Below are 11994 nucleotides of genomic sequence, written 5' to 3' on the forward strand. Positions count from 1 at the left end.
CTTTTCTGCATAGATTAATATGATGGTTTGATTCACATATTAGAATATTTATCACCCCTTGCCAACGCAGTTTGCAAAACACATGGTTTTATTACTGCAGCGCTAATATAGCCACCACCATGCCAAATTCAACCTGATTCATGAGTTAATGTAGGCTTACTCTAGTGCTGTGGTCAGGAACCTATGGACTTGCCTTAAAATCATGTGGCTCATCATGTCTTAACGTTCATCAACATTTGATCATTAAAAAAACATATCAGTAATATATTTCAGGTTGTTCTGGCCCATGCCACGTGCAAGTGTCAAAACAACAATCAATGGCAATCTACGTTTCTATGGTAACCTCTCGAGCTCAGATTCAACATACCATTAGCGTGAGGAGTTAAGAGGAGCGTCATGCTTTTATTGAAAGTTATGATGCTCTGAGTCATGGTACAGAACTCTTTGCCTCGCTAAATAATCAAATGTTAAAAGTTTAAAAAGCCACTAATCGTTCCTGATGATTATTTTGGATTATTTCCTGGTGACGTCATTGCGGTCAGTCCCATCGCCCCTCAATGTGAAAGTAAAGCTCGTTGGTCATTGGCATCGATTAAACGCATCGCGTGCTATCTGAAAAGCCCTTAATTCAAGACAGTTCAAATTTTTTGGTGAACTATCCCTTTAATAAATAAGAAAACAGAAAAATATAAAGAATCCACACTACATTTGAGGCTGAATCCATTCTGTAAATAGTCAAAACAGTCCTGTTAAATGCCATGGAAAAATGTTTTTGGTACTTTACATATGCCGTTATTTCATTGAAGACCACTAGCCATACAGAATAGAGTTAGCTTTAAAAAAAAGTAAGATTACAACACTAGGTGAATTTCATTCGAAAGTGATAATCCCTACACTCATTTACTTTGATATTCAGAGCTCTTGATGTGTGTACTGTCTGGGAAATATTGCAAACTTATTGCGTATTGTTCCCTTGTCTAGTGTTCCCTCTGTAATGGGCATAAATGCCGTTTAAACTGGAGTCTTGAGATGCTCTGGTGGCAAGTCTGCCATTTGTGATATCTTAGGCTGAGCTCTCCACCGTTGACAGGATGAACAATTAAGTTGGTGGTGTTTAACAGCTTGCTGCCCCCTCAAGATCCAGTATTGTCTCTGTTATTTTGCATACACTCTTTCTGTACCTGGGTGCAATAAGCGTTCATCAAAGTCTTTAATGAGTAGCATTGTTGCTGGATGCTGCAAATCTAGCACTATAGGGTGAATCTGCTCAACATTTGGGCTTTCCATTCTCCGTAATTGCCTCCAACTCTGATTACATATGTTCCTGGGTCCCACTCTGGAGCAAGACATATTAGTCGGCTGTGGTTTGGTATAGGCTTGTGTGTTTTGAGGGATCTGAGCCTGACATTTCCTTAGTCAGATCAACTCTGCTTCACGATGATCAAGGAGCGGAGTACTTGCCGAATCAACTGTCACTTGTAGACATTCCTGCCGCGTTGCTTCCGCTCACTCTTTCCATGTGCTGAACTGACTGTCATCAGGAAGGGTATGATATGGTTAGACAACAGACAGTGACACTTTTCAGCTCGGGTAACTCTTCTGATCGTGCCAATTCAGGTCTCTTTGGCCAGTGCTTAGAACTCTGCCAGGACACTGGAGTCAGGGACCAATTTTTCCAAAACTCAGTTAAACTTGCAAGGGGTTTACCTCTGGTGATATCATCCGCTGGGTTCTGCTGTGTATTCACATACCACCAAGAACTGTGCTCTGTTGGAACACGGGTCTCAGAAATCCAGGAGTTAACAAAGACTTTGAACCTACAAGAGTCGGACTGAAGCAGTTCTACAGTTGTTGAATCTGTCCACAAAATAGTCTGCTGAATTATGAGGGTGATCTCGTGATTCAGGAGCATTGCTAGTTGTGCTCCTGCTAATGCTGCACAGAGCTCCAAGCGAGGGAAGGACTGTTGCTTCCGGGGAGGAAGCCATAGTGAAAGTGGTATGAACGGAATCTCTACCAAGTAAGCCACAGCTCCATATGCTCGACTCTCCAACTCTCCTTCAAGGACCACAGCTGTCCTATGTAACGTTTCCTCATGTCTCACCTATGTGTTTCTCAACATGTAGCCAGTGTCCCGTAAGAGTAAGGGTGGAGGGCTTGCAAAACTAGATGGTTGTGTTAATGATGCAACAGCCTGTGCCCGTTCATTGTCCTGGTTGTCCTGTTCCTCTCTCAAGAATGATTTGATGCGTTCCATATTTTCGTCTCTGCATTGCTTTCGTTTCTTAAACTGATCTAATTTCCTGATAAGATTGTCCATAGTCTCCTCTTTTTCCTTCTCGTTCATGGATTCCGTTAATCTACTTAATGAGTCTATACTCAAAAAGTCTGCTTGACTTGGACTGGACATGGCTTGTCGTACATCTTTGCTGGATGTTCCATCTGATTGACCAGCTACTGGGTGTAGCTCGTTGTGCATCCTGGTTGGAGGTTGCATCTGCTTGACTTGTATTCTCTGCGGCTCCTCTGACTCCCACTGAACTGAACTGGACTGGAGGAAAAGGCAGGTCTGTAATCCTCAAGGTGCCTGTGGGCTTGACATCGCCGTGATGTTCTTGCTTTAGGAGATGTTGGTTTGCCATCTGATGAAATACTGAAGCAGTCAAAGTATCTGGCTCAAAGGACCATTTGTTGTGGATTGACCAAGTAATGCCGATTCTTTAAAGGTCTTAAACACTTCAGCACTCTGATCAGGGAGTCATCAAATGTCTTTCTACCATTTATTTATGTACAGGGTTTCACCATATAGCATATACACCTGCTTATGGCAGAAACTACCTCCAATGCATATCAGCATAAGTAAATAACTCAATGTCTAACATAAATATTTGCATACTGTTCCAGTAAAATAGCGCATTTCAAATGAAGCGATAACAACTCAATTAGCATGCCGATATGGAACTAGTAATTACGGGATGCAAACAGGAGGTGCATATAAACAAATTAAGGAACATTACACAACATCCTCATCACCATATGAAAACATAACAAATGTAGAATATACATTAGATATTAGAAATGTTAGCAAGATTAGCCGCGATGCTAGCGTCACTTACACATGCGTTTCACGTGATAAATTAAGTATCATAAAGATCGCGAAACAACAACAACACCACAGGCTTAATGTACATACAGATTAGCAGTTTAAACATCAGTATTACAAAGTCATGGAGCACACTTACAAACTTACTTTGTCAGTAACTTTGCCCTGCACATAGAGATCCTGCACAGGTGGAAACTGCTTCACATTTGTCAGCTCTGTATGCATAACCAATAACGTGTCATTTACGGCAAACACGTATCACACTAGGAGATGCGTAGTGCCTTATTACATAATAAAGGTCCCACCATTTACAAACCCAAAGCATCAATATGTGTGCCCAAAGCATCAATATGACATGCCTTATCAATGGTCTGCTTTATGCTTTAGATATTTAAGGATAAACATTTCACTGGGATTCCATTAATAAAGAAAACTTTGCCCCCTAATTGACAAGATTCAATTAGATCTTCTACCAGTTTTGTACTTGGTTTCAGTGCATTCCAATCTTTCTACCTAAATCCTCTTTCAGAAGTTAGACAGACTGATCTCTTCATTTTATATAGGGTGGAAAAACAACCAGCATTTATTCAACCCAAGGTGATTTAGTGCTTCCTAATTTCAGGTATTACTATTGGGCTGCAAATATCTCGAAAGTACTTTATTGGCTTCAGAACCTCAGACATCTGGTGTGTTTCAGATACAAATTCCTGTACTTCATCTCTCCCTGCTTAAGCGTTATCTAAATTTCCCCTTTGCATTTCATTGTATTCTCAATGCCCAGTTGTAGCAAATACTCAAGATTTGGTTTCAATTCAGACAATGTTATGGTTTCATTGACTTCTCTATAGCCAGCCCTATATGCAAGAATCAGCTATTCCTTCCAGGTCAAATAGACTCTGTTTTCAATCAGTGGCAACCTTTGGGCCTTGTCAAAGTTTTTGCCCCATTCTCTACTCTCTCTTCAAAGTGCAACTTACTGGAATCACACTTTTTTAGGTACCATCAGGTTCACCATCGTGTCCAAGACCATTGTGCAACCTAACCCTCCATTCTTCAGAGTACAAGTTCGAATGGAATTTTAAATATTCCTTTACATCTGAAGGGAGTAATTTCTAATGTATTCAACACTTTAATGTCATTAAAAAGTATGAATCTAGAAAAACTATATCCAGTGCCAAACCCATTCCATTCTGAACTATCACTGGAAACCTGTAACAATACAATATTTACAATTTACTGAACAATCTCCTGTACTCGTTAAGGTTTGATCCAGTTAAAGGTCCTCTACAGACTTTATTACAGCAAGGTTAGGCTGTCCAAGATATATGCCAATGTAAGGGACACATGTGAACTGTGTTCTGCTGAAGCGCACTTGGCTCATATGTTTTAGGCTTGTCTAAGAAACAACTATATTTTAACTGTGGTCCAAGGCATGTATTAACAAAATCAGGCCTACTTTTGAAGTGGCATTTTTTGGAGTGCCTGAGCAAGGTGTGGTCTCGTCTAAAAATTGTGAAGACGCTTGTGCCTTTTGGCACAGAGAAGGATATTACCTGATTGGAAATCATTTAAACCACATGTAGATTTTCTCTAGCTTAGTGATTTAAGGCTTTTTTTGATCTGAGAATTAAATATTCTCTTTTTGGTCTTTTTAATGTTCAAAACTTTGCAAAGGTCCAAACTTAACTTAAAAAGAACTAGTCGCACTTGGTGCGTTTTCACGTATACTCTCTGCTCTGTCCCATTGTACAGTACAACTTAATGCTATTGTTACTTTCTTGGGCCCCTACTCTCGAGCATCTGAAACATCTTTGGTCCAGCACCTGGATTCGTTTGGCCAACCAGAATCAAAACCGCTAAAAGCATAGTCTTTTTTGGTCTTCGGGCCAACCTGAATCGTGTGTTCTAAATGTCATGTTTGCACCAGTGAAAAGCTTTCCTGATAGGAACAAAGTGTCTGTCAAAGAGAAAATGGCACTTGGGTGCGATTGATATTCATCCGAAGTTTCAGTCGCAGAAGCTGTACTTTACAGTTGATATTTGAAAAAAAAAATTTAGAGACTGATCAGTTCACTTAATACATTCATATGCCGCCAGGAGCTACGCTGCTTGTATGGTTGTCACATTTTTCACCTCTTCAGAGTTTGGAGGTCTGATTATTATAGCACTATTGTACTGACATTGACAAGTAATTACTTTATTACTGACACATCACTTATAATAAAGTAATGACAATTTAAACCAGGACCATTATTGAGAACCCTGTGTTTTTACCATACATTGATTCATTTGTCACACTATCAACACTGGCTGCCACAAATTAATCAATGTATGGGAAACACTGGGTTCTCATTCCGGGTCCTGGCCATCATCATCACCACCCCAAGCTCCCAGGGTGTCCCCTGCTCTGAATGTAAACCTTTGCATAGTTCATATCTCTTATCCGCCTTCAGAGTGGTGGGGGCACGACGACCAGGATTGAGAACTGCTGGATTAATCTGATTCTTTTTTTTTTGCAGTGCAGCTACAAATACATTTTTCAAGACTAACAAAAATAATGTAAATTAAGTATATTAATATGAAGTATAATTGAATAATATCTGTATTTGGTTGGAAGTTTAACTGTGCACTTTTACCATGTTTCCACAGGGAGACTAATTCTATGGTGGAGGAGTTCATGTTGTTAGCAAATATCTCTGTAGCACAGAAGATCTATGATGAGTTTTCAGAGTGTGCTGTACTGAGGAAACATCCTTCACCACCACCATCCAGCTATGACATCCTAATCAAGGCTGCTAAATCAAGGGTGGGTACTTGGTGAGATTTTTATTTCAGTCTACTGTGTACAGATGATACACAAATGTGTGCATTTATACAATCTTAAACATCTCGGCTTTTAAAAGCAGAATAAATGACTGAAAACCATTTACAATGCTCATATTAGATTTATTAGATTAAATTTTCATGTTCGATTTAAGTGCAGCTTTTGATACTCTAGATGACTGAAAACCATTTACAATGCTCATATTAGATTTATTAGATTAGATTTTCATGTTAGATTTAAGTGCAGCTTTTGATACTCTAGATCACCAAATTTTAAAAGATCGACTCAGAGAATATGTACATTTTTAAGCAGCATAATAATAACTATCATTTATATTTTGATGATTTGCAACTATACTTTCCATTGGAGTGTGATGGTTGTACATCTTTGACTAATTTTTGTAAGTTGAGGTAAAGGGATGGCTAGCTAATCATTGTTTACAATTAAATGAGGACAAGACGTGAGTTTATTATGTTTGGTAATAAGGAGCTTGGGAATGGTCTTGCTAGAAAATGATGGACTACTGTCCAACAACAAGCATAGTTGTGTGAAGAACCTTGGAGTATTTTTCGATTCTGAGTTACGGTTTGATCGTCAAGTCAATAGTGTTGTCAAATCATCTTTCTTTCAATTAAGAAAATTATCCAAATGGAAACAAATCCTTTCTCACAAGGACTTGGAGATTGTTCTGCATGCCTTTGTTTCAACCAGGCTAGACTATTGTAATGCCCTTTATCTACGCAGAAGTGATTTACTCGTTGATTTACAATGAACAACATCGAACTAACACGCTAGCAAATTTTATTCTGTGCAATGTGCTATATTTGCATAATTTGTAATTGATTTATTCTTTGAAACTTTAATATTAATTTATGCAATTGCAATGCCTTGATTTTAGTAAAGTTAGTTCAAAGGTCATAGCCATAAATGCCATTGTACTAATAATTGGCATAATTTATTTCGGGTTTTTCGGTCTGGCCTTGGTTTCCTCTTTCGGTTTCGGCCAAGAATTTCTATGGACAGCACTTTGGTCCATTTTAATGTGTTTGAAAGTGCTTTATAAATAAACTTTGAGTTGAGTTAATGAAACTTTTTCATGTGAAGGAGGGGAGATGCAACGTAAATGCTGGTCATGTGATGATGACTATAATTAACTGTATAATGCAATATTGTTGGCGAATAAAAACTACAACTAAATGTGGTTTACAAAATACAAACTATGCTTAAATGTTAACAGAATAATGTCATCTGGCTGTTCTGCGTGTCTGAGTGAATTATGTGATGGTCGAGGATTTATCGGAGTCTGAACTGTATGAGGATGACATGAGCACATGAACTTCATCTCCAGAGTTGCTCTGAGAGTTTATTTTACGAGCATTTACTGTTTGAGGGAAGCTATCGGCAAACGCAAAAACTCAAGCGTCTTCCCAAAGACCCATTAAAATAAAAGTCCCGTTAAATTGAACACTCAGACAAAAATACTTTAGTGTACTATTGTATTTGCTATTGAAGATTGTAGTGCCCTTGTAGAACACTGATGAGCACTGTAAACTATAGTACAGTTCAAAAACAGTATAGTATCTTAAGAATTTTACTGCTGTTTACTATTGTAAATAACAATATAGTATACTACAGTAATTTATGTGGACAAATATACCACTAATTGTATAGTAAAAAAGGAAAACACACAAATTAGAAAAATTTAAACAAATGTAGGTAGTGTACAAATGATATTGCCCTAATTTATCCATCTGTATGTAACATGAATATCTTTTGTCAGTTACCTGCCTTTTCATGATGAACTGCACTTGCATAATTTTTTTAATGATGACAGCCGACATTTATACATGTGCTTCTACTGTCGGGCTACCAAACTTTAAACCTCTCTAGCTCCAGTGCTATGTGCAAAAAAAGTCTGCATTAATTTACTGCATTCTGTATGCGCATACAGGGCACTGAGGGCAGTCTCTCTTTTCCTACTGGTTCTTTGCAATGCTGACAAATGTAATCTACCAGTTGACTTGCGAAATCACTTCCATTTGTTTTATTAATAAAGGATATTGGAAGTAGTATCGGTCTGAGTAATTAGATAAATTACTTTGATTTTAATAGTCACACAGCAAGAAAATTTTAATTTGTAGATTGAGAATAGTTTTATCGCATCGCAGCTCTCTGAATCAGAATCGCATCGTGACGTGCCTAGAGATTCCCACCCATACCGATGGCTGTAAATTCAAATCAGAGTGTCTTCCGTGTCTGGAATGGATGTATTCTTGAGGCAATAAGGTAACAATAAAATAAGATAACCATGTTAGCCAAAATCGGTTTGGCTAAAACAAAATATTGCTTTTGTCTATACTACTAGGTACTTGTACTATATTGACTGGGTTAAATAGAATTGCATTACTAAAAGAGACTAAAATAAAATTTTCATTGACTAAAACTAGTCTTGGATGATTCTAATTAATATAAGACTAAAATGCTCAGACTTTTAGTCGACTGAAACTTGACTAGACTTAAAAGAATATGAACGTGACAAACTAATAAACACTAAAATGACAGCTTCTAGACTAAAACAGACCGCCAAAAACAACACTTGTGAAAGTTCACCCAAAAATAAAAATTCTGTCGTCATTTACTCACCCTCTTGACATTTCAAACCTGTATGACTTTCTTTCTTAAGCAGAACACAAAAGATCTTTTGAAGAATGTTGTTAACAGCCCCCATTCACTTGCATTGGTTTGTGTCCATACAATATATGTGAATGGGGGCCAGTGCTGTTAGGTTACCAACTGACAATCAAATGACAGAATTGTCATTTTTGGGTGAACTATCACTTTAAAGGATGGTTAAGGGGGGTTGATTTGGAAATGATTTCAAGGTTATTTATCTTCACGAGTGCATTTAACCCCTTAAAGCCAATAATTTGTCATGAAATATCCAGCAGGCTTTGGAGAAGGTTAATTGAAGATTTGGTCTTCGTTTTTAACCATGAATTGCATTTCATTTTCAGTTGTCCGTTCCATAGGCAATGATGAGTTCAGATGCAAAACCCTCTAAATCTGTCAGATGACATTTCGTTAAAACAAGCTATTTATCAGTCACATCCATTCACTTCCAGCAAAACCAGACATTTCAGACCGGGCAGAGTGTGGTATTTAGTGGGCTTTGAAGCGAAATTATTTGAGTAACGTATGTGTGGAGAGAATTCACTTGACATCATAATCAAAAATGTAACCGATGTTGCTTTGAGGGTTTTGCATCTGAACTCTTCATATATAGCCAGAGATGGTAAGTAACGAAGTACAAATACTTCGTTACTGTACTTAAGTAGATTTTTTGGTATCTGTACTTTACTTCACTACTTATTTTTCCGACAACTTTTTACTTTCACTTCTTACACTTTTAACCAAATATCTGTACTTTCTACTTCTTACATTTTCAAACCAGACTTGTTACTTTAATCTGTATTATTTTTTGTCATGCGCGCTGTTTTTAAACAAGAAGCCTGTTGGTTTATTGGTTTTTAGGTGAGTCAGACATCCCAAGTCTCCCGTAAGTTCCGGGAGTCTCCCGCATATTGATAGCGGCTCCCTGATGCCCGCAAATGAGTTAAAATATCCCGGAATCTAGAGCGAGAGATCAAGAGCGCGCATGCGAGACAGAGACTCAACACATGTAGCGCGCGCACAGCAGAGAGGGAGCGCGAGACCTTGCGTGTGTGTGTTTGTGCTAGTCTGCGTGTGTGCCTCGTGAAGTGCAGGTAATACAGAGAGCATCCTGATTGGCCCGTTTCGGTAAATCAACCAATCAATTGTCAGTGTGGGCGGGCTTTTATCTCTTCTCCCTAGTCCCGAACTGAACACTCTGTTCAGTGTATATCTGGGTTAAATGATTGTAAAGACATGTTGAGGTGAGTTCATCAAGTTTTATTTGATTTCATTCGCATATTATTCAGGTCGGATACGTGAAAACACCTTAGACATATTTAAAATGGCAATGGAATGTAAATAAAAGCAGTTTACATGAGAGAGAGAGAGAGAGAGAGAGAGAGAGACAGAGAGAGGGAGAGGGGGGGGAGAAGAGATTTTATTTGTCATTGTGCAGTAGTACCATACAACTAAATTTGCTTGTGCATCCTCTAAAACAATACTCACTTTCATATACACACTCACACAATAAATAAAGTATAAAAATATAAAACAATAACAGGGCATCCAACATTACTCTGAAGTCCCATTGCATAAAAGCCCCTATCTATAAAGTGCAACTGTGCTGACTGGGTGGTAGGGGTGTATGATTGTTCAGTTCTATGATGGCTCTTGGGATAAAAGTATAAATAGAATAAGCAGCTTATATAAATAGTAAAATTAATCTACATATAAAATGAAAGCTTGCAAGAAAAGTAAAAGGCATATGATGTAGGAAATAGGCCTAGGCCTACTACATTTGCAGTGTGTGTAAATAGTTATTTTATTCATTCATTGTTGTTATATTCAACTGTATTTCGCTACACAAGGAAAGTGCAGTTCTGTGGTGAATTGTCATATCCTTGTCCTTCATTTTTTTATGGGGGGGGGGGGGGGGGTCTTCGGGACACCTCCCTGAAATGACTTTTTGCAGGTTGGGATGTCTGCATTCCTAATCACCCATGGCCATATATTCGGGAGATGTTTGAAATTGTCGGTGTTAAAAATATTTCCGTAATTATAGTCTATTTTCTATGTTTGCTAAGTCTGTAATGTTATCATGAATTCATATTTTGCTAGCGTGTTAGTTAGATGTTGTTCATTGTTCACACTTCGCATCTTTTTTGACCAGAAAAAGAACACACACATACACTCACCGGCAAACACACACAATAACTTAATGTAGTGTTGCTTGCCTGTTATTTGTTTTTAAGTTTTTCTCTCCAATTTTTTCAGTTTTGTTAAAGGGATGTTGCTAGTGCTGTTCGTGCTGTTGGCACACACTTTAATATTCAGTCTTTAGCACAAATTGTTTAAGCCAGCGAATAGGATTATCTAGAAAGTTGCCAATTTGAGCAGTAATGATTTATAATATTTTCACTAGGCCTATTAATCTGTCATCTGGTAAACTAGGTGAGGTGTGAATTATAATGATACTTTCACTCTTGTTTGCATTTCAGTATAATTAACAATGTAACTCACTTTTGTCTGCCTGTGTTCTCTATAGCAGTTGTTCATGGATACAGGCTAAAGCAGGTAGTAGTAATGGCTACTTTTTACTTAAGTATATTTTAGAGCTCGTACTTTTTTACTTTTACTTGAGTAAAAAATTAAGTCAGTACTTCAACTTTTACCAGAGTATTTTTAAACATGAGTATCTGTACTTCTACTTAAGTAAGGGATGTGTGTACTTTTGCCATCTCTGTATATAGCCGCCCGCCACATGCGCAGAATCAGGCAAGCGAGGCTTGAGCAGAATGTTTTTCATAAAAACGCAATGAGGTCTTTAGTTATTTTTTCCCAAAAAGTGAAGTAGTCACGTACTAATTTCAAGCAGTCTCATACCTTTTATCCTAACTCCATGCGATACAAATCAATAATAAAACGTATATATAGTGACATTTTATGGTCCGTTTCATTTGCATTTTTGCCCTGACTTCTTTCTGACCATGACTTCTCCTTTCTTCAGAACCTTGTCATCCTCACAGATTCTGCGAAAGCGCTTGCCGATTCCCTGAACAAAGCAACAATTGAGAGTTTTCCGTACTTTAACACCCTTCTCAGGATTCTGGCCACCCGATGCATGATGCAGGCTGTATATTTCTGCTCTGGCATGGATAGTGATTTCCACCATTATGGCCTGGCCTCACCCATTTACACACACTTCACATCACCTATCAGAAGGTGAGGAACAATAGTTTATCTATACTCCATATGTATTATCAGATTAATGTATAAAATGCAAATATTTCAAAGTGCTGTAAACATTTTACTCAATGGAATTGCATGCATAGAGCAGTTCTGTCAGGTAATAGGAATGTCGATCACAGCCCATATTGGTGAAATGTGTAAAAAGAGGTTGCTGTGGTGAGAGACC

The 11994-nt window shown here is 38.0% G+C and overlaps 1 protein-coding gene across 1 annotated transcript in view; it reads left to right on the forward strand.

The window, feature by feature from the left end:
- Positions 1–11994, forward strand: part of dis3 (DIS3 exosome endoribonuclease and 3'-5' exoribonuclease) — a 34050-nt gene that overhangs the window by 18256 nt on the left and 3800 nt on the right. Inside the window, exons 16-17 of the mRNA XM_079463311.1 lie at positions 5753–5909; positions 11587–11801. Of these exons, the coding sequence (XP_079319437.1) occupies positions 5753–5909; positions 11587–11801 (372 nt within the window). The remainder of the gene's footprint in view (positions 1–5752; positions 5910–11586; positions 11802–11994) is intronic.

The sequence above is a fragment of the Barbatula barbatula genome (assembly GCF_947034865.1).
Source record: "Barbatula barbatula genome assembly, chromosome: 8".
NCBI classification, from domain to species: domain Eukaryota; kingdom Metazoa; phylum Chordata; class Actinopteri; order Cypriniformes; family Nemacheilidae; genus Barbatula; species Barbatula barbatula.